Source organism: Pelodiscus sinensis, chromosome 3, assembly GCF_052426305.1.
Source record: "Pelodiscus sinensis isolate ZL-2025 chromosome 3, ASM5242630v1, whole genome shotgun sequence".
NCBI classification, from domain to species: Eukaryota; Metazoa; Chordata; order Testudines; family Trionychidae; genus Pelodiscus; species Pelodiscus sinensis.
This window is the reverse complement of record NC_143054.1, coordinates 123,632,685-123,656,238: the sequence shown is the minus strand read 5'-3', so window position 1 is coordinate 123,656,238 and position 23,554 is coordinate 123,632,685. Positions and strand designations below refer to the sequence as shown.

The following is a 23,554-nucleotide window of genomic DNA, read 5'->3' as shown; positions in this document are numbered from 1 at the left end:
ATTCACTCCCTCTGGGGCACCTAGTATTGGCCACTGTCAGCAGACGGCGTACTGGGATGGATGGACCTTTGGTCTGACCCAGTATGGACATTCTTATGTAATGTAGTACCTTTCTTGCCAACTTTATTCATATAATATTTCAGAATAATTTATCCTGCACTCCAAAAGTTAGTCTTGAAAGGTTCAGCAAATTCACTATATCTTAATTCTTTTGAAAAATCATAAATTAAATGGAGAGTTTCTATTATGTGAAAATCGGAATGTAGAGATAATGGTTATGCCAAACAATATGGAACACATTCTCTGAAATGGGTATTTAAGTGTAACAAGAAAAAGGCAGCTAAAACAATAGAATTTACAGGGAAGTCAGTATTTGAAAAATATGGTAAAGGTTATTCTGAACTAGTTTGCTTGCCTTGTTGAATAAAATCATTGTACAAGGTAAAATGAACGTGTACAGCACTTTGTAGAATACCAGAAATGAAGATAAAATATTCTGCATGTATATCATATTAGAAGATGTACTTGACTTTGCTTCCGGACAGAGGTTTGGGGGAGTGGAGTGTGTAGGAATGTGTGTGTGTGGGTAGGTGGGGGGAGGGCTCAGGGCAGGGGCTGGGAGATACAGGAGTCAGTAGAGGATGGGGGGCTTAGGGCAAGAGGCAGGGATGCAGGAATCCGGGTAGGGGTTGGAAGGTATGGGGAGGCTCAGGAGAGGAGTTGGGAGTCACGGCAGCTGCTCCCCATGGCTGGGTCGGGGTGGTGGAGGCCACGCAGCTCAGCCAGTAGCTTCTTCCCAGTATTCGAGTGCATGCTGTCCCTCCTGGTCAGTCTGGGTTATAACTGTCCTTGTGCTTGCTCCCCCTCCCTTTCCATTTGATGAGAAACAATCACATTCCATGCACATCCCATTGTTTTGGCACAATCAAACCCTGACCATGCTTTAAATTATGATAAGAGGAAGCTGCATACCAAATTTGGTGGTCCTAGCTCTTACCGTTTAGAAGGAGATCTTGAACAAACAGATTCACAGATGGATGGACAGACAGACAGGTGCACACTCTCAAATATATAGTAGACTGTGCATTGTGGCTGTGTGGTAGAGCAAGAGGTGATGAACAGACGTTTCAAAACTGAAAATAAACATAAAAAATGTGTAAGGATGGACAGCCTGTAATTTTTAGAGTTTGCAACCCCATAATATAATCCTATTCATAGATTTATCAAACTCTGTCTTAAAACTAGTTAGGTTATTTGTCACCATTGCTTCTATTTACAAGTTTATTTCAGAACTTCACTACTCTGTTTATTAGCAACCTTCTAAATTAAGCACTAGTGGCCTGCTTCAAATACCGATTGAAGTTATTGGGTATTGATTGGATCAGGGCATAGTATTAGTCCTCTACATCTAGAAGGAACATTCATGCTTTTTGTGTGTCCTTACACTCCTGAGCAGAGGATTAGGAAGTTGTGCATGCATGTGAAATGTTAGCATGAATGAGGAGACATGATTTCCAATGTGCATTTCAGCATGCAAATAAAGCATTTATTTATCTCTGTTTCCCATTTTTGGCCTTACTCTTAGGCTAGGTCTAGACTACAGTCTTTTGTCGGAAAAACCTTCTAAATCCTATTCAGCTAGGATTTTCATTTGTTATAATATAATATGCAATCAAATTCTGTTGTTTAAAAAAACCCCTCTTACTAAATTAATTGTATGGAAAAATAATAATAAATTATTGTTTAGGTTAAAAAGTCCCTTTAATCACAAAGGCTACATCTAGACTGCACAGTTATTTTTAGAATAAGCTATTCTGGAATAGTTATTCTGAAGGGCTGTGTCTAGACTGCATCCCTTTTACGGAAAAGGGATGCAAATTAGACACATCACAATTGCAAATGAAGCGGGGATTTAAATTCCTCCCGCTTCATTTGCATAAATATGGCTGCCGCTTTTTTCCGGCTCCGAGCTTTGCCGGAAAAAAGCGCCAGTCTAGACGCGGATCTTTAGCAAGCCTAATCCGAACCACCTAGTCTGTGCCGCGTGTAGCCGCGGGGCACGGAGTCCGCACTAGCGGACATTTAAAAATGGCGGCGCCCGGCAATATGCAAATGAAGCCCGGGAAATTCAAATCCTGGGCTTCATTTGCAACTCCGGTTGCCTACATTACCACCCTAGTTCGAACTAAGACATACCCTTAGAATGGGCCTGGTGAGGGGCTATTTCGAAATAGCAGAAGTGGAGCATCTACACATGCCTTATTTCAAAATACCTGCTTCGGAATAGGCATTATTCTTCGTAGAATCAGGTTTACAGAAGTGGGAATAAGCTTTCCATTATTTTGAAATTGTTTTGAAATAAAGGAATTGCTGTATAGACACTTGCATAGTTATTTCAGAATAATGACCTTTATTCCGAAATAACTTTGCTGTGTAGACACACCCAAAATGTAACTGCTGCTTCTTCATGAATTACGCCGATAGAACTTTCTTGTTGGACATGTGCACTCTTCTGTGCAGATCTAAGAGTGTCAATTCATGGAAGCAATATATTTTGATAGAGAACTTGTTATGGGTAGGCAAGATAGTATTCTTGATTAGACACAGGCTCTGAATTTAGTGTTTCCTTTTAAAAATGCAATGCAAAACTATTTTTGTATGGTGTCTTTTAGAGACTGCTTCACACAGACTTATCGTTTCCATTATAAGCAGCATATGCAGGATTTTAATCAGCAATAGTATCATCCATGAAAGCACTTAGGCAAGTGGCTGAACTTCATAGTTTTGTGTCAGGGACATCAGAATATTTGAGGAGAGAGAAAAGTTTAAGAAAGATGGGAGTTAAATTTAAAGGAGGTGGTGCTAACAATCCATAGAGAAAACAGCAGTTTTAAAATAGGTTAGAAATGGGCTTGTCTGATTTTTCCACTATCTTGTACACTGTAAATTCATTTACACTTGTGTAAAGTAAGTTCAACTTGGGTGTAATACATTGCCTAATGACTACATAAGATATAAGGCAATGGAAAAAAAGCAGATCTTATGTGTTTGCCCTAATTATGGACAGGGAGAAGAGCTTGGAGTTAAAATCAATTGCCCAGGTTCAGAAATGGAAAGAGGACAGAATTAATATTAGTGCAGTTCAATGAATTCGGTGAATGGTCTAGAGAATAGGAAGAAATGAGACTGAAGCACAAGAGATATGATGCTAAAAAGACCTTTGGAACTCAGGTGGGAGATTTTTCAATGTGTACAGAAATGGACGAAAAGTGAAGATTTAAGGATAGGATTATGGGACAGGGAGGAATTAGATTTTCCTGTTTCCAGTTGTGAGTTAAGAAAAGCACATGTGTTTTGTGCATACTGCAGATTGGAGACAAGGAATAATACAACATCGAAGCCAGAATTGTTGGCTTCATACTCCAGCTGACTTCTGTGAAGTAGTGAAATCAGCAGTATCATGCATGTTAGAGCATCCTATGAAGCAGGAGATGGGGATCCTCAGTTTAAAGAGAGTGGTACAAGAAGAGAAGGTGGGGAGGATATTACAGTCTATTAAGTGAATGCTGCATGCCCCATTTAACCTTACCATTTGGGGGATTCATTTTATATTTCTAGAGTTGAGTTATAATAACCCTGTTTGGAGGTCCCTTTTATGGCAGTGCTTAGTATCCACTGACTAAATATTGGAGTATTTCCCAGTTGTACGCTAGGTCTTGTGAAGAACAGTAGATTCCTGGCAGCTAAACACCGATTGCTGGAAATGACGATGAGGTTTCTGTTGTGTGTAGCCAATTCAAGAACTTAAATGGGGTGGGGGAGATTTGTTTATTTTTAGTTCCCTGGTAACAGAAGATTTGTAGCTAGCAAAAAAAAAAAAGTTTATCAATGTGTATGTTTTACAAATGAGAGGAGTTAGATTGGATTTAATTATTTAAATACATGAAGCCAAATACAAATGAGAGTAACTTCTGTTGAAGACAATGGAAAAGATGCTAAATTATGGCAGGGCTGAATTTGATCCATTGTTTGGTATTGGCCCATCCCTGTTTTAATTCTGTAAAGGTGGTTACTCCCGTCATTTTATTTTTCTTCTATTTATAACCCAAAAGAAACACCATAACTGAGTTGAAAGTTGCTAAGATATCCTTTGCTTATTTTGTTCTTATATAAAAATAGTCATTTTATGGCTGCTGTACTCTAATGTGGATTATACCTTGTCGGAGAAAGTTATCATCTCCTAACATATGCCACCTTTGTATAACTGACCCATCTAGAGTGTTTCTCTGAGACATAGGGTTGCCAGGTGTCTGGTTTTGAACCGGACAGTCCAGTATTTGAGCTTTTTGTTTGGGAAACAAATTGAGAAAATATAAATGTCCGGTATTTTCTAAATAAGATATAATGTAGATTGTGATATAATGTCAAGTGTGTCCGGTATTTTTGTTGAAACCATCTGGCAAGCCTACTGAGACAGAATGTAAAATATTCAACCCAAGGGCAGAATGATAATTCCTTGTGAAAGGGGGCAGGGAGGAGGGAGTTTTATGGTTATGTATGTATAAAATCTTTGTGGAAAATACAGTGTAAACCTCTCCATAAGGCAGTGTGAAATGTGAAAACTTTCCTGTTCTCGCTATTAGCAGCTAGTATGCTGATAATATAGTCCATAATTCTTAGCAAGGTAGTTAGAGCATCAAGAGGGGTTTTCTGACGAATACACGCACAGTGGGGTGTTCCAAAATTTTTAGCATGAGCTATTGCTAAGAAATCCCAAGTGTTACCTTGACTTATTTGTTAAGTTCTTTTGCTCAGTTTATCAGTTCCTTCCAATTGGAGTAGCTGTTTTTTCCTGTTCTTGTTGCCTTATTATGTTGGTCAGGCTGCAACCTGTTTCTCTGAAGACTACTGCAAACTGTTCCAAAGTTAAGGAGAGGGTTACATTACAGAAAAGACTTTGAGAGAGGTGGTCTTGAAATTTAATGGTCTGAAGAACTTGAAGGGCATGGAGTATGGCATAGTCTTGGGAAGTCCATGAAATCTGTGCAAACTACTCTGCTGGTATTGCAAAGCCCAAATTTTTAGATTTCAGCTCAATATATTTAACTGAATGCATAAAATCTTTAAAATCTGAGATGCTGCCACCTGAAAAAAAAATTCTGATGTTACAGGGATCAGCTTTTAGCACTCAGCCACTTGAAGCTTACAATCTTTTCATGACCGCAGCCATTGGTGATGGCATCAAACTCTGGGATTTGAGAACACTGAGGTAAGGCCAGATTATTTGCAATGGAACTAAAAAGTCAGATATTATCCTTATTTGGAGTCTTCATATTTTCTTAAATAAGTGAGGTATAATTAGATAATATCTGTACTATGCTTTGAACACATGTGGCTAATGGTAACTATTGTATGAAGAAAATGGCTAACCAGCAGTAACTACAGTAAACTCTAAAGTAGTTCTTTTTTTCTTGATAACAAATAGGCAGGATTTGATGGTTCTTTTCATCGTCAGTATTTTTCTATGATTTCTTCATAAAACTAGTATAATGGAAAGCGGACTCAGTCTTTCAGTTTTGAGTTTTTTCTTTTTCTTTTAATGGATATTCTCAAAATGTTTGCTTAGGGTTATTAATTGTTTACACAAAATTAAAGTTAGATTTTAGCCTTTGATTGTCCAGGAAAAGCTCTCTAAAGTAGAAAGCTAACAATCCACATTTGTCAACTATTGCATTATATTTACCTCAGATGTCATTTATTTCAAATACAAAATACCAGTTAGTATATTGTGCTATGGAAATGACAGTGTTTTCAAAACATTGGATCAGTGTAGATGTTATAACAGATCCACTATATGATCTGGTGTTTAGAATAGGAATATACTTTTATGTAACTAAATTAACTTCTTATTATAATTATAAATCATATATATAAAGCCATAGTTGTATATGGTACTTTCTAAAACCAGACATTACCTCCTTTAAAATACAATCTAGCCCAAGGAAAGATCTTGCCTCCCCAACCAACCCAAACCACTCCCCTTTCCCCCCCAAAAAAGGCGGGAAAAGGAATATTTCAGGAGATCTTTGCTGAAGAGACTAACGTATGAATATTTCTAAAAGGAAGGGATTTTAGAGACCCGATTTGAAGGGGTGGAGAGGTGTGTTAGTTTTAAGTAATATTCTTGGATTTCTTTTTTGTTTTTATTAAATGTAATGATTTATGGTCTGTCTATTCATTTTTTATTAAGGAATACTTGATGTTATTTTCAGTTATTGTTACTTTTTTTTGTTTGTAAAAATCTGTTAAGCCAATAGAAGGGCAGGTATGTTATTGCCAAAATATGGCGCCTTATTACCTGAACCTATGTAAAAAAGTAATAAAACGAGAGAATTCTGTGGTTGGAAACTATTATGTTCCTATGTTTTTGTAATCAGCCGGTATAACTACTATTCTAGAAGAATAATAAATGAGTTGAGAGCTTTTCACAGATCACTTACCTGCCTTTTCCTTTTGCCTTTTCCTTTTAAAAATATTAATATAAGCAAAGCTGGTGAATGGTAAAGTAGTTAAAAGTAAAAGCTGGGTAATCAATTAAATACATGTGTCCTGGGGGAAGGGAATATTTTATTTATGTTCTTACTTTATGTTTAGTTTGGCAAGATCATTATACCAAAATGTTCACTGAGTTCGGATAGCTAAATTAAAAAAAATTAAAGCAGGTCCTTCATGGCCCGTATTTAAAGTACCTATCTGTAAATATGAACTATAATATAATGCTCACTGGCATAACTGCTGTACTGAAGTTTGAAAAAAGATTGTTATATTCTCAGCTTTTCACTAGTCCATAACTTTCGAAAATGTTCTCCTATTCAGATGAAAATTTCTGTCCTTTCTCTACTCACAAAGTGGAATTTTCTGGAAAATTAAGATTTTTTTTTTGCCATTTTTTAGTTCACACGAGGAAGCAAATAGTTCATTGTTTCCTTTTAACTTACTCTAGCAGGTGTTGTTTACATAAAGTATTAAAAATAGCTGAGTTTAGAATGTTCTGATTTATCATGGAAGACATCTGCATTAATAGGGGCATTAAATAGTTATGCACTTTATAATTTTTTGTTCTTATATTCATAAAGCTTGTAGTACACACAAACACATGGATCTCAAAGGATTCTTGCAGTTCAAGTAAGGTCTACATATGTGATTATGAACTGCAGCATAGGGCCTTAACTGTAGAGTTCATGTGTATATGAACCTAAGTGTAGAGCGGCATTTCTTAAACTGTGTTCAGCGGCACACCGGTATGCCGCGAGGCAGCCAGTGGTGTGCCATGGAGAAAACAGAAAAGATTTTGCTCCCCCACCACCTGCAGAGCCCGTAGACAGCTCCCGCTGCGGCTGCCCCCCTCTCTCCCAGCCCGCAGGACGGCCCCTGTCCCACGGGGCCTCCGCTGCTGCGCGGCTTTCTACTCCTCCACATGTGCAAGCAGCAACTTTTACAGCGGCCGCTGCTGCTGGGAGGGGGAAGCATGGCCAAAGCTGAGGAGCCGCTCTCGGACCTCGGCATTTTAAAATTGCTGCCTGTGGGGAACCTGGCTCTGGCTCTGCCACCCTCCTCCCCACCTGCGGCACGCTCGAACTCTGCTGTCACCCCCCTTTGGGCGCACTTGGCCTCTGCTGCCCCCCATGTGCTGCTGCTCTCTCTCCCCTGTGCCCCTCCACAGCCTGCTAGGGAAGTGGCAGAGTTTGATCTGGTTTCTACTCTCCCCCCTCCCCCCGCCGTGCCAGCTGGAAGCCTGGCCTGGTGCTGCAGCTGTGCTGGGTTCCCCGCTGCATGGGCAGGGCTGGGCAGGGAGAGAACTGAGTTCTCCACCCCTCCCCCTCACCAGAGGAACAAGAGCATGCTCCCTGGAGGCTGCAGCAGGGTGCCAAGCCAGGTAAGCATCCCTCCTCATGCCCAGACCCCGCACCCAAACCCCCCCGCACTCCCCTCCCCTGCCAAGACCCTGCATTCCCAGCTTGCTTTGACACCCTGCCCCAAGTCCCCTCCTCTAGCCTCCTTCCTGGTCCGGGGGAGGTTTTTTTCATTTTCCTTTGCTTGACAAATTTTCCCTGGGAGCTGGTTTTTTTTTGCTCAACAAAAAAATATTTGGTGTTCCCCATAAAAAAAATTGCTTGGTGTTCCTTAGTCTTAAAAAGTTTAAGAAACACTGGTGTAGACCTTCCCATGAGAAGTGGTAGCTGTCAACTGTAAACTGACTGGTGCTTGTAGCCAGTGAACAAAAGTCATACTACTTTTTAGGATGGGCTACTTGGTGTAGTGGTAGGCTACTTTTTGAACAACCAGGAAAATTAAATGCAAAAATTAGCATTGATGCAGAATTAAGGGATTAGAAAAATCATGCTATCAAAACCCAAGAAATTCAGTTAAGCTTTCTATTACTGTGCCATGTTGAAAGTCACCAAGTGCTGCAATACAGTACTATGTTCAGTTTTGTCATCAGCTCACCTCAGAACTGGGCTTAGAAGCACATAAGTAATGACTTGTGCAAGCTTTGTGATCAAATATATTGTCTTAATACAGTAAAACTCCAGTGGTCCGGCATCTGATGGTCCGGTACTCCTGATGGTCCGGCACCATCAGGAACCCGGAAGTGCTCTGGGCAGCCGGACCATTGGAGCTGCTCTGCCCCCAGGTTCCCCGATTCAGCCGCTGCTAAAACTGACCAGCGGCTGAATCAGGAAGCCTAGGGCAGAGCAGCTGGGGCGCTGCCGGGTTGGTCCCATAGCGCTGCCCCTCGGGGCTGCGGGGTCCAACCCGACAGCGCCCCAGCTGTCTCCCATTCAGCCGCTGCTGAAACTGACCAGCGGCTGACTCCAGGAAGCCCGAGGCAGAGCTGCTCTGCCCCGGGCTTCCTGGAATCAGCCCCTGATCAGTTTCAGCAGCGGCTGACTTGGGGACACCTAGGACAGAGCAGCTGGGGTGCTGCCGGTTGGTTTTGCAGCGCCAAGGGTTGGTGCTACCAGACCAACCCGGCAGCGCCCCAGCTGCTCTGCCCCAGGCATCTGGATTCAGCTGCTGTTGAAACTGACCAGCGGCTGAGTCCAGGAAGCCCGGGGCAGAGCAGCTCTGCCCTGGGCTTCCTGGAGTCAGTCGCTGATCAGTATCAGCAGCGGCTGACTTGGGGACACTTGGGGAAGAGCAGCTGGGGGGCTGCCAGGTTGGTCCCGCAGCGCCGCTCCTCGGCGCTGTGGGACCAACCCGGCAGCCCCCCAGCTGCTCTGCCCCAGGCGTCCCCAAGAGCAGCTGGGGTGCTGCCAGGTTGGTCTCGCTGCGCCAAGGGTCAGCGCTACCAGACCAACCCCGCAGCACTCCAGCTGCTCTGCTGCAGGCGTCCCCGATTCAGCCGCTGCTGAAACTAACCAGCAGCGGCTGGATCAGGGACGCCTGAGGCAGAGCCGGACTATTGGAAAGGGGGGCTATGAGGGGTCTGGGGCGGCATCCCCCGCCACCCTACCCTAGGCTCCTCATAGCCCCCCTCCCTCTGATAGTCTGGCAAATCTGATAATCCGGCACCCCCTGGGTCCCAAAGGTGCCAGATTATCGGAAGTTTACTGTAATGTGCATGTGACTCTTTTGCAGCAGAATCTTATTCTCTATGTTACCTCCATGCCTCGTTGAGTGAGATACTTTCTAGTGCTAACCAATGACAGCTCCCTGTCCCCTACTCTGTGAGCCACCCTCAACAAACTTCTCAGGATTCCTCCAGACCCTACTTTGCCTTGTCGATACCCCAGTTCCTAAACTTCCAAGAAACATCCATTTGTAGCACAAGGTTCCCCCTAATTTTTTTATGTCCGTGTGCTGAATGATTTTTGTTATCTGAACCAAAATGGAGGTGATGTATTCTGCGCATAAGCTGTGTGGTGGGAGTGGCACTGAAGGGTTGGAGTGTAGCCAGGGGACTTAGAGGTGGGGCAGAGGGTGAGGGTGTGGAGTAAAGGCTCTGGTTGGGAGTGCAGGCTCTGGGTGGGCCTGGCGATGAAAAATTTGGTATGGAGGCTGCCCCTCTTTCACCACGGCAGCTTGGGGCCAAGTGAGAGGAGCCTCTCCATAGTCACCACAACTCCAGTGGGCACAGCCAAGGGAGGGACACCTGTCCCCCAGCTGTGACAGCTCTGGGGCAGCTGCAGGTTGAGTACTGAGGCTGGACGAGAGGTGCACTCGTCAGGCCTCAGCACTAAGCTGCCATAGCTGGGGTGGACGTTCTGCTCTCCCGACTGTGCCTGCTGGAGCTGCAGCAACTGGAGCATGGAACATCTGTGGCTGGGGCAGGGGAAGACAGGGAGGTGCCCCTCTCCCAGCCCCAGCACGAAGCTGCCACAGCAGCTCTATGTTTTGGCCCTGAGCAGAGGTGGTGTTCTGTGCAACCATCCTGAGCCCTTGCGTGGGGCTTGTTAGGCAGCTGTGTGGCTGACCAGACGTGCAGCTTAGAGGGAACTTAGCTGTAAGATTCATACAGAGAATAACAGATTGAAGTGACTACTGAGTATAAATTAAGGAAACAATAATGGTTACAAATAAAAGTATAATATCCTTCTAAGAGGCAAATAACTTTTAATGGGCTAAAACCTTTGTCTAAGGTAAATTTCTTCCCTAACACAATCTTTCAGCTCTGCCAGCTGTTACGGCCATGGTCCATCTTTCATGGATTCAGATTGCTTTATGTTCTTTTTGTTCTTCCAGGCTACGTCTACACTGTATGATTATTTCGGAATAAGCTATTCCTGAAGAAATACTCCAAAATAGCTTATTTCAAAATAGTGCGTCTACACTACAGGGAAGCCTGAAAATTAGATCAAGGCAGGCTCCCCTAATGTGGATGTGTACTTCAATTTAGAGCCCCAGGAAGCACTGGGGAATAATTACTTTGAATGGCCTGGGGGAGGAGCTATTTCGAAATAGCAGCAGTGGAGTGTCCACACTATTGCTATTCCAAAATAGCTATTTCAGAAGAGGCATTATTTCTTGTGGAATGAGGTTTACAAATGCTGAAATAAGCTACCCATTATTTCAAAATGTTATTCAGATGTTATTCTGAAATAATGTTGCTGTGTAGATGTACCCACAGCGATAGATAACCACGAGGGTCCTTTTCCCTTTTTCTTATAGTCTAGCAAACTTTTGAAATATACCTTCAGCTAAGAGCCTTCTTCCTTGGGGTTTGTGCTCCTATGGGCATACACCATGCTGCTTTTTCATCATCCTGCTAAAGTGTTCTTCCTGTTTATCTCATATGGCAATAAACTCTCATTGTACTTGGCTGATCCTATTTAATAAGAGATCTAGACATACTGGTAAATCAACATTTTGGGAGAACTTTGTTTATCAAAATAACATCTATATATACACCACACAATGGTCATGATGACGAGTATAAGCTTTCATATGATACCCATATAACATTCATTATAGATTAATACTATAGCATTTGTGTATTAGATGTAGGAATTTGTTAGATCTCATAGGAGATGCTGTTACAGGACAGTTAACTTTTTGCCAGTTGGCATTGAGGGGCTCTTACTATCACAGTAATCTACACAATAAAAAGCATATGGAAAGCTTGGGGAATTGTTATACAGCTAACAGATGTTTGTCACGGTAACCCTTGCAAAGCCCTGTCCAAAGAGGAGTGCTTAGGATACTGCATAGCTTTTCAGCTGATTCGGCAATATTTATAACATCCAAAGGAAGGTTGATCACCATCTACTTACAAACCCAGGAGAGAATCTCCATCTTTTTTAGAGGATACACCTTAGATGGACTTTATCTACTTGTTGTAGGCTATTTTTTTTTACTGCTGCCCATCTTTATAATACAGAATCAGCCACACACAGTGATCAGTACTACTGAATCAAGATCATTCCTATAAATAGTCTGCTTATAAGAATCAACTGTTTATAAGAATCAAATAATCTGGGAGAGATGTGATTCTTATAAAATGAGTGCATTGTGTCTGACTGCTTCCAAATATAATAGATTACATAGTGAAAGTTAATGTAGATTTCATGGAGTATCTCTAGCCACTTCTCTTTTCTTGAGTTCTTTGTAGCTTTATTTGGGATGGGCATTTGTAGGTGATGGTTGTGGCTGGAAATTATAAAGGCAATTATGAGGAATAGCTTTATCAAAAAGGAATAGCACAGGGAAGGAACGAAGGAAGGGATCTTTTTAGTTGTGTTACTGCAGCTTATAACATAAAGAAGGTGGTACTAACATAGTTGTTAAGTAACTTTGCTTTTATGTTACATTCTTTTGTTTGTATGTATTTTGCCTACTTGAAACATACTGAAGCAGACACCTTGCCTAAAGCACAAAACATGCTTTTATTTCTTCCTAAATAATATGGGCCCAATTAATTTCTCTTGAACTATATGAGGGAAGAATTGTTATATGCCAAATGCCACATTAGATCAGCAACTAGTTCTCTGATAACGAGTTGGTGATTCTGCTATTTTTATACTTTGAGGCTTAGGGTGTAAGTGTGTGGGTGTGGTGATGAGGTCAGGCCAGATGGCTACAAAAAAAAAGTAACAGAAAGTGGGTATATTAGCCCCAGATTAAACAAGTCCATGTTCCCATGGTAACCAAACAAGGTTAGCCCCAGGTTAATTAAGATCCGTGGAGGAAATCTAGCACCTACTAGAACCAGTTGAGACAGGTTTGATTGGCACACCTGTAGCCAATCAAAAACCAGCTAGAACTGCTTAAAAGCCTCCTCTTTTAGTCAGTTTAGTGACACACCAGGAGTTGTGGAGGAGGATGTGCTATAGGAAAGTAGGAACTGCAAAGATGTTGTCAGGTACCAGGAGGGAACCCTGTAGCATTGAGAACAGCCTTTTTGGGACTCAGAGGTCCAAGGGAAGTAAACCCTTACTAAAGGGGAAGAGACTGAATTAAGATATCTAGTCTGTTGCCTCCATCTTTAGAGAGACTACTAGAGACTGAGAGATTTTTCCCCCTCTTTCTCTCCCTGCTATGCCAATATTGAATGTGGCTAAATAAGACTATGGTTTTCTCCTGAAGTAAAGGGTCTAGTGAGAGCTGTAGTGAGCCATTGAGGTGAGCAATTAGACCAGCAGTTGCCTTTTTCCACATGGGGAAAAATAATAGCCTACTGTTACCCAGAAGCATAGGACCCACTGTGTGAAATTAGGAGCTTTGTCACTCTGTGTGATTTTTCCTCCTGCTGAAAAGGAATTAGAACCTTAGGTATGCCTGCACTTCCAGGAAGCATATGGTGTAAAATGTCCCCAGGTTGGCAGAGTGGTTTTAAGATATCAAGTCCAATGGGTTCTCAACTTGGCTCTATTGTGGAACAAGAGTGGTGATCTTTTCTGATGTGTATTTGGGTAAAAATGCCCTTTTATGATGGCAAAAAGCTTTGAAATCATTGAAAGATACCATATGTATTGATAAAGCAGTTTACCCAAACTGAGATAATTTACATTGATTTTAGTTTATAATCAGAGGTATAATCCTGCATTTGTATTGACCCAAAATAGCCATCAAAGTTAAAGGGAGTGCTGAGTATACTGGAATCCAAATTTGAGCCTATTACAGTTTGTGATGCTTACCTGAACTTGTAGTTCAAAGAGCTACACCATTAGTGCAGAAATATTAAAACTGAAGGAAAAACGCAAACTGAATTTAGCAATACAAAATTAAAAGTAATTCACATATTAATAGTTAAGGCTGGAAAGTGTAGTCTATTGACTGTGCTGTTTTGACATACAATAATTGTAAAGAACTACACTGCATGTTGTGAACTAGCAGTTCAGAAGTAGGCACTAAGGCAATGTCTATACGGCAGCGCTATCCCAAAATAGCTATTCTGCGTCTTTTGAGTGCACCCGTTATTTCAAAATATAATGGGCTCGCTGTTCTGACGTCCAAATAAACCTCATTCCACAAGGAGTAAGGTACTCCTTGGAATAGTGATTTATTTCAAAATAAATGTTGTGTAGACAGCGCCAAATTTCGAAATAAGGTATTTTAAAATAACATTGAAATAAGATATTCAATTTGCATAGCTCCAATTTCATATTTTGTTTTGACCTATGGTGCAGTGTAGATGCATCCTAAGGGTCCAGAACTCACATAAGAGATAGAAAGCAGTCTCATGCCACTTTACAGCATGTCTACACTGGGAAGTTATTTCAAAATAACAAGTAGAGCATCCACATTACCAAGCCTGTTATTTCAAAATAAGGGGTTGGTAATTTCGAAATAATAACGCCTGCTTGTGAAGAGGAATATGCTTATTTCAAAATAGTTATTTCAGGAGTTATTTTGAAATAACTTATTTTGAAATTACCTGGTAGCGTAAACATAGTCACAGAGACTGACAAATATATTACATCTTGTGCTTTCTTGGGTAAAACCCACTAGAGTTGCAGTGTTGGTGCCAATTTGTCTTTTACGAGAGACCACATTGTGTCAGGTATGAAGCTAGATTGTAAACTTCTTCATCAAGTAGTGTCCCCGAGGGTGCTCCACTCGAGGTGCTGGGCTCGTCCCGGTGCCGCAAACCGGAGGAATTTTCACTAGCAGTAGCCCCCTACTGGACCGCGCATGCACGAGTGCCCCTTCGCGCCTTTCATCTGAGCGCGGTCCGGTCTTGTCAGTTTCTCTCCAACCGTCCGCAGCCACAGACGGAGTTAGTTTAGGCTCCCTTCCCCTCTCTGAGGAGAAAGGGAAATTTCCTAGTTATAGTTAGTTGCTTGGTTTAGTGATAGGTAGTTATCTGTTATACTGTTTCTGGTTGTAGTTCCCTTCTTTTTTTTTTTTTTTTTTTTAAAAAAGCCGTTTTTTCTTCAGCGGCCAGTCAGTGCCTTCCTGACTGAAATTGACTAACAGACTAAATAAACAACAAAGGACTCAAGGATGCCAGGATCACCTGGCTTCAAGAAGTGCCTCCAGTGCCAGGAGGCTATCCCCATCTCAGATGGACACTCCCGGTGTGTCAGATGTCTCGGGGACACTCATGTCCCAGTGAAGTGCATCCACTGCGCGAAGATGACAGCTTGCGCCAGAAAGGATCGGGAGCTGAGGTTGAGAGTCCTTTTGTTTAACAAGGCTCTCCAAGCTCCGGAGGTCTCCAAGCCGCACTCTGCATCTACTGAGCATGCTGGGCAAGCCCGCAAGATCCACGGGACGCCGGGCGGCACCGCGGACAAGCCGGGGAGCTCTGGCTATGCGCCGAGACTCCCTGCGGGCAAGGCGGGCAAGGGCCGTAGCTCTTCTGCCCCAACTGCAGCCTGCCCCAAAAGCTCCGCTCCGACACCCAAGAAGGGGTCACGAGCGGAGTCGGTGCCGGCAACGGCTTCAACGGCCATTGCGGAGCCGGCAAGAGAAGCCCCGGCACCGGGAATTCTGGCACATGCGCGCCTGCAGCCAGCTGTGTCGGCACCCACAACACCTTCCCTAGGTGCCGCTCCGGGCTCGTCGGTGCCAGGCATATCGGCACCAAATGCACCTCCGCCGCAGGAGTCTCTGCCAGCCCAGCCTCCTGCTTTCACATTCCCGGATGATCAAGCTGCACTGAGCCTTTACTCTGCCGACGTTCAAGTGGCAGAGGCTTCTTCACTGCCTGCTATTCTGTCACAAGCACCTCCTCAGCCTGCCTGCAATGCCTCGGTGCCAACCAAAGCACAGCAAAAGTCTGCAAGGGTCCGGACAACATCAATAATGCCGGACAGTGTCACCTTCTCACCTGGACCTGATTCACCTACCTCATCCCATGCTGATTGCCGTCGTCGTATTCACCATTACACGACCTCCAGGGAACCCTACTATATGTCACCTCGTCATTCACTGCCACGTCGGTACTATCAGGACCACTACTCATGGTCTCCTTCACGCTACTATAGGAGATCCCTTTCACCAAGATCCCCAAGACGTACAGAGTGCCCTCGTCGGCATGACACAGTGAGAAGATACAGCCGTTCTTCCTGCCGCAGCCGGAGGGATGACCGATGTTATCACGAGTGCTCTTCTCATTCATCTCACCACAGAAGGTATTCATGATCGCGGTCACCGCAATCTTCTCGGCATGAATCTCCGCATGGTCTGGACGAGTCTACTCCTTATGTTGCCCCACCATCCTTGGCTGGGGATTTGGATTCACAATATCATGAGGATAAGCAGGACCACACTCCTCTTCAGGGACAGCAGAGCCCTGATTCCCCGGCGCAGCGTTCCTCATCCTCACCGGATGACGCAGTGATCCCTGCGGACTTGTCTCCTACGGAGGACCACAAGCAGTTCCAGGAGCTCTTCAAGAGGGTTGCACAATCCCAGGACGTTCAGACCACAGACGTGCAACAGAAACAACATCGGTTGCTTAAGAATCTACAACCTTCCCAAAAGTCAAAGCTCGCTTTTCCCTTTGATGACGCTATACTGGAGATCGCCAACGACATCTGGCAGACGCCGGCCACATCGCTACCAACTAATAAGCGGTCGGACAAGAAGTACTTCATCACGCAGAAAGATATGGAGTTTCTGTTTACACATCCTCAGCCTAACTCCCTTGTTGTGGACGCGGCACAGCAGAGAACAAGATCGTCTCAGACCAAGAATCCCTCAAACGACAAGGAGGCCAAACGACTGGATATCTTGGGCAGGAAAGTATATTCCTCCTCCACTTCTGCTCTGAGGATGTGTAACTTTGTGGCACAGCTAGCAAACCACGATTTTGATAACTATTCGAAACTGGTCCCTCTATTTGAGCACTTGCCGGATTCCAAACGTCAGATGCTCAAGGCAGTGATACAAGAGGGCTATACGGTCGCCCGAAAAGCCTTGCAGATTGCCCTTGACACGGCTGCCGCAGCTGCTAGATCCACAGCTTCGGCCATAGTCATGCGTCGGGCGTTTTGGCTACACCAGGCCGCTGTCCCAAAGGAGTTGCAGGCCAAGGTGGAGGATTTGCCCTTCGATCGCAAGTTGCTATTTGCTCAGTAAACAGATCAGGTCTTCCACTCGGGCAAGGATACACGTACAACTTTGCGAATGCTAGGGATGTACACCCCCCCCACACACAAACGTAGGAAATATATACCCTACAATAGGCAAAGACCATTCTCCTATGCGACGCCACGCGCCAGGACATATGAGCAACAGAGTCCAAGACAACGGCCCCAGAAGCGTTGCCAGCAACCTAACAAGACATCTGTCCAGCAGCAGGGCCGACAGCAGGTTTGATGGGTTGATCGAGGGACTTCGGACCACCCTGTTAACAGAGACTCGGGACATCACAAAAGGCGTATTCCATCATCGTCTCAGGCCTTATCAGCATCGTTGGGCTCTCATATCCACCGACCGGTGGGTTCACGACGTAATCACTTCAGGATATGTCACCCCCTTCACCTCTCTTCCCCCTCCCTCCCCTCCTGCCCCGTCCCTTTTCAGGGACCCCTCTCACAAGATTCTTCTACATCAAGAGGTGTCGCGCCTTCTCATATTAGGGGCAGTGGAAAGGGTGCCGACACCCTTTTTGGGGAGAGGGTTCTACTCTCACTATTTCCTCACCCAGAAGAAATCAGGGGGTTGGAGGCCTATCCTGGACCTACGTCGGCTCAACCGTCATCTGAGAAGGCAAAAATTCAAGATGGTCACGTTATCCTCGATCATCCCGGCTCTCGACAAAGGGGATTGGTTCGCGTCTCTCAATCTTCAGGACGCCTACTTCCATATAACGATACACCCAGCGCACAGAAGATTCCTTCGGTTCACAGTGGGGTCCGACCACTATCAATATCGCGTGCTGCCTTTCGGACTATCGGCGGCCCCACAGGTTTTCTCCAAGACCCTGGCGGTAGTGGCGGCCTACCTGCGATGCCTCGATATTACAATCTTTCCATACCTGGACGATTGGCTGCTAAAGGCTTCCACACTCGACCAGGCTACGAGGGCAGTGTCTATAATTACCACTTTGTTCACAGCCCTCGGGCTCATAATCAATATCGAGAAGTCCTTCCTAACACCTACTCGCGACCTGGAGTTTATCGGCGCAAGACTCGACTCCCTAACCACAAGGGCATACTTGCCGGTAAAGAGGTTTCAGCTCATACAGGACCTGGTACAATCAATATCAATTTCTCCAAAGTCCCGAATACTTACCTGTCTGCAGCTATTGGGACACATGGCAGCCACCACATATGTGGTTCCGCATGCCAGACTCCATATGCGAAGTCTTCAACATTGTCTGTTCACCGTGTACACGCCCCAGTTGCGCAGTACGAACAGGGTGGTTTCTCTGCCCAGTCAGGTGCGGACTTCCCTGACATGGTGGGACAACCCCAACAACATGCTAACAGGGGTCCCCTTTCATGCCCGAAAACCATCTCTACAAATCACTACAGATGCCTCTCTGCTCGGCTGGGGCGCCCACCTTCGGGAGCTCCGTGCGCAGGGTCTCTGGACACCCCAGGAATCGCTACAGCATATAAATTTTCTCGAGCTAAGAGCAGTCTTCAAGGCCTGCAAGCACTTTCTGCCCATCATCCGAGGACACTCCATACAGATTCTCACTGACAACATATGCACGGTGTATTACATCAACAAGCGGGGGGTCACGTTCCCGCTCCCTGTGTGTGGAGGCTGTGCGCTTGTGGAATTGGGCTATTCAACAAGGTATCACCATAACTGCAGCATACCTTCCTGGCAAGGACAATGTAATTGCCGATACTCTGAGCAGGCATTTCCTCTTACAGCACGAGTGGGAATTGCACCCCGAAGTGCTCTGCGACATCTTCTTGCAATGGGGCTTTCCCAAGGTGGACTTGTTCGCCACTCGACACAACAGGAAATGTCCTCAGTATTGCTCACGAGCAGGCATCGGCACGAACTCTCTCGGGGATGCCTTCCTCCTGGACTGGGATCGCCACCAATTGCTATACGCCTTTCCTCCTCTTCCACTCATTCCAAGGGTTTTGGAGAAGATAGCTCTGGGCGGCGCAACAGTGATTCTGATAGCACCTTTCTGGCCCAGGCAGATCTGGTTAACACAGCTGTCGAGAATGTCAGTGGCCTATCCATGACGACTACCGCAGCTGTCCAACTTGCTATCTCAGAAACACGGCACGATTCTTCACCCAGCCATCGACCGCATGCACCTCACGGCATGGCTCCTAGTTGGCTCCAAGTTTCTGAACTCTCATGTTCCCAAGAAGTGAGAGGCGTGTTGATTAACAGTAGGCGCAGTGCAACGCGTAAATCCTATCTCTATAAATGGTGTCGTTTCCATTTGTGGTGCTTGGCAAGGGATCTTGACCCTCACTCGTCGTCTATACAACAGATACTGGATTATGTGATGCATCTAAAGACGACGGGACTAACTATTTCTTCCCTAAGGGTGCATCTAGCGGCAATTTCAGCCTTCCGTCTTCCCGTTGACGGTTATTCAGTGTTCGCCCACCCTATCACCAAAAGATTTCTGAAGGGATTAGGCAACTTGTATCTGACCCACAGGATCCTACCAGAGCCTTGGGACTTGCCTCTGGTATTGGACACTCTGACTCGCACGCCCTTTGAGCCGCTTGCAACGTGTGGTCTACGGATGCTCACGATGAAAACTGTGTTTCTACTTGCCATCACGTTGGCGCGTCGAGTAAGCGAATTAGCAGCTCTTTCCGCCGATCCGCCATGTACGCAATTCTTCAGTCATGCGGCAGTGCTGCGTGTCCAACCAGAGTTTTTGCCAAAGGTCAACTCTGTTTTCCATATAAATGAGCCCATAATTCTACCGACTTTCCACCCAAAGCCTCACTCCTCACTGGAAGAAGCACGTCTACACACCCTAGATGTCAGTTGAGCACTGGCCTTTTACCTTGACAGAACTCGGGTCTTTAGGAAATCTCAGCGGCTTTTCCTTTCTACAGCCGAACGCTCCAAGGGCAAACTACTTTCTGCACAGTGTATTTTCCCGTTTGGTCGTTGCTTGCATCACACAATGTTACACTTTGCGCAACAAATCTCTTCCGAGCGGTCTTCGTGCTCATTCCACCCGGGGCATCGCAACATCCATTGCCTATCTTCACGGAGTACCATTGCAGGACATACGCCGTGCGGCAACCTGGTCGTCCACCCTCACATTCGCTAAACACTATGCCCTTGTGAACATACTTACCTCTGATTCGAGGGTAGCTCAGGCTGTCTTGTCTACAGCCCGAAGGCGATAGGTCCGAAGCACTCATGTCACGTTGGACCACTGCTGTGTACTCGCCTCGAGTGGAGCACCCTCGGGGACACTACTCGATGAAGAAAAGAGAGTTACTCACCCGGTGCAGTAACATCTGTTCTTCGAGATGTGTGTCCCCATGGGTGCTCCACGTCCCACCCTCCTCCCTGCTTTGGAGCTTCTATTTATGTCTTTCAGATGCTTCCAGTTGGGAGGAAACTGACAAGACCGGACCGCGTTCAGATGAAAGGCGCGAAGGGGCACTCGCGCATGCGCGGTCCGGTAGGGGGCTACTGCTAGTGAAAATTCCTCCGGTTTGCGGCACCGGGACGAGCCCAGCACCTCGAGTGGAGCACCCACAGGGACACACATCTCGAAGAACAGATGTTACTGCACCGGGTGAGTAACTCTTTTTTCATGGCATGGCTTATGTCTTGCAATGTGTCCGTATATTTGGATCCTGATTCTAATGGGAACTTTTGGTTGATAACTAATTATTATTTATTTGCATTTATGTAACAAGCACATAGTTAGGCTACATCTAGACTGCAAGCCTCTTTTGAAAGAGGCTTTTTCAAAAGACACTTTTGAAAACGAGCGTCTAGACTACAACCAGTACTTTCAAAAAAGCAAGTTGCTTTTTTGAAAGAGAGCACCTAGGCAGTCTGGATGCTCTCTTTTGAAAAAGCACAGTTTGCCTTACATGGTGCCTTTTTTTGAAAGAGCACTTTTGAAAAAAGGCGTTATTCCTTGTAAAAAGAGGTTTCCGCAATCAAAAAAACTGCTGCATTCTTTCGATTTACTTTTGAAAGAATGTGGTAGCAGTCTAGACGCAGGGGAAGTTTTTTTGAAAAAAGGCCGCTTTAAAAAAACAAACAAACAAAATACAAGATGGGAAACGACTGTCTAGGAAGGAGCATGGCGGAAAGGGATCTAGGGGTCATAGTGGACCACAAGTTGAATATGAGTCAACAGTGTGATGCTGCTGCAAAAAAAGCAAATATGATTCTAGGTTGTATCAACAGGTGTGTTGTAAGCAAAACTCGTGAAGTCATTCTGCCGCTCTACTCTGCACTAGTTAGGCTTCAGCTGGAGTACTGTGTCCAGTTCTGGGCGCCACATTTCAAGAAAGATGTGGAGAAATTGGAAAGGGTACAGAGAAGAGCGACAAGAATGATTAAAGGTTTAGAGAACATGACCTATGAAGCCAGACTTCATAAACTGGGCTTGTTTATTTTGGAAAAAAGAAGATTAAGGGGGGACATGATAGCGGTTTTCAAATATCTAAAAGGGTGTCAAGGAGGAAGGAGAAAATTTGTTCCTCTTGGTTTCTGAGGATAGGACAAGGAGTCATGGGCTTAAAGTGCAGCAAGGGAGGTTTAGATTGGACATTAGGAAAAAATTCCTAACTGTCAGGGTGGTCAAATATTGGAATAAATTGCCAAGGGAGGTGGTGGAATCTCCCTCTCTGGAGATATTTAAGAACAGGTTAGATAGACATCTGTCAGGGATGGTGTAGACAGAGCTTGGTCCTGCCTTGAGGGCGGGGGGCTGGACTCGGTGACCTCTCGAGGTCCCTTCCAGTCCTATGATTCTATGATTCTATGAAAAGCCTGTAGTCTAGACACACCCTAAATTAGGAGGCTTTTGGTTAGTTCTTTTTTCTTGTATACCAACACCTCTTTCTTTTCCTCATCCCACGCTGAGGGCTTGGAAGAAAGGTGATAATACTTTTCTTTCTTGTTCTCTTCTTTTGAAGGAAGCTGAAGGCTCAGTTTGCTCAGGAATTCTGCAAAGTGAGTGTTCTATTACATATTTTGACTGCTTTTCCTGTGTGAATGTTGGCAGAACAAGCAGAAAGAAGATCAAATCTTCCATTCTGCACTGTTCTAGAAATTTGGTGCTAAAGAATACTCAGTGAAAAAGCACCTGTTAGGTCAGTCCTTATTTGCTTTGTTTGACTCAAATGAAGTTGGACTCTTTATGTGTATTAACATTAACGGAGAATTTAAACACTCGTCTTAAGAGTCAAAGTGCTCTACTAAATTGTGGCCAGAATACTTGCTGCTTGGGTCTTATCAGAATGAAATTTACAAGAGGGTTTGTCTCAATCCCAGAAAATTTAAATGTCAAGCTGAAAAATTCTAAAGCTTCAGAGGAGTAGCCAAGTTAGTCTGTACAGGATAAACTTAAAAACAACAAATAGTATGGTAGCACTTTAAAGACTAACAAAACATGTAGATGGTATTATGAACTTTTGTGGGCACCGCCCACTTCTTCAGATGACCGGAGTGTTGTATGTCCAGAACTAAAATAAATAGGGGAGAAAGGAGAGGGGGGAACAAAAGGAGGCAGTGGGTATATAAGTATCAAAGTGAAAACTGAGTTGGTATGTAACAGGCAAAACTGGATAGTTAAAAGGAGCAGATAAGGACCATTAGTTAGCAATTAGAGAGGAAGCGTACTAATACCAGAATCTACACAAAGAACCATTGGCACCTTACATTCTTTATAATGTTACATTCTAGCTTCTGGTGTTTCAAGTTTATTTAGTAGATTACTGCATTTTTTTAACATCAATTATTCTTATTCTCCTGAAAAATAATATTGAACATTCAATTTCTAGTAGTGTATTGTTATCTAGTCAGATGTTGACCTTGGTTAAGCAAAACTTCACAAAAATAAATGATTGTAACTATGAACTCTGCTGATAATTTAAAAATGACTTTTTAGCCAGCATTAATAAGGTTTATTTTAATTCTTCTAAAGGTGTGAACGTCGTTTTCAAGGACATATTAACCGCTGTCACCCATGTGGAATAGCTATCTCTCCCTGTGGGCAATTCATAGCCTGTGGATCAGAAGATAAAAGTGTGCGTAATAATATTTTGTGACATTTTGAAAATTGCTGCTTTTACTATATGCACAAAGTGTCATTTCATGCATTCTTCTGAGCCCTAAGATAAGAGCAGAAAAATAGAAATCTTGTGTGCTCTTTTTTAAATAACTGGGATCCTGTTTCATATTCATAAGACTCTGGGCTTTCCCTAATAGTGTTAGCCAAAATATCTTCTCTTTTTTACTGTTATGCAATGTGCTGTTGGCTACATTTTACTTTCGTTGAATGTACTATATGTATTGAGAGCTATATCTGCACCACACACTTTGAGCCTTTGAGATAAAGTTTTTACTTACCTTTGAAAAATAGTAGATATGTGTTGGATTGCAAATACAGGCAGTCCACGAGTTACGTGGATCCGACTTATGTCGGATCCGCAGTTACGAACTGGGTTTGCTGCCCGTCTCCCTG

The 23,554-nt window shown here is 44.2% G+C and overlaps 1 protein-coding gene across 8 annotated transcripts in view; it reads left to right on the top strand.

Annotated features, from left to right (window-relative positions):
• WDR27 (WD repeat domain 27) overlaps nucleotides 1-23,554 on the top strand; it is a 212,773-nt gene that overhangs the window by 89,693 nt on the left and 99,526 nt on the right. For 7 of the 8 annotated variants that reach the window (XM_075924675.2, XM_075924672.2, XM_075924676.2 and 4 more), the window contains exons 22-23: nucleotides 5,172-5,269; nucleotides 23,015-23,117. In XM_075924675.2, the coding sequence (XP_075780790.2) occupies nucleotides 5,172-5,269; nucleotides 23,015-23,117 (201 nt within the window). The remainder of the gene's footprint in view (nucleotides 1-5,171; nucleotides 5,270-23,014; nucleotides 23,118-23,554) is intronic. The other variant, XM_006121974.5, reaches the window with a different exon arrangement.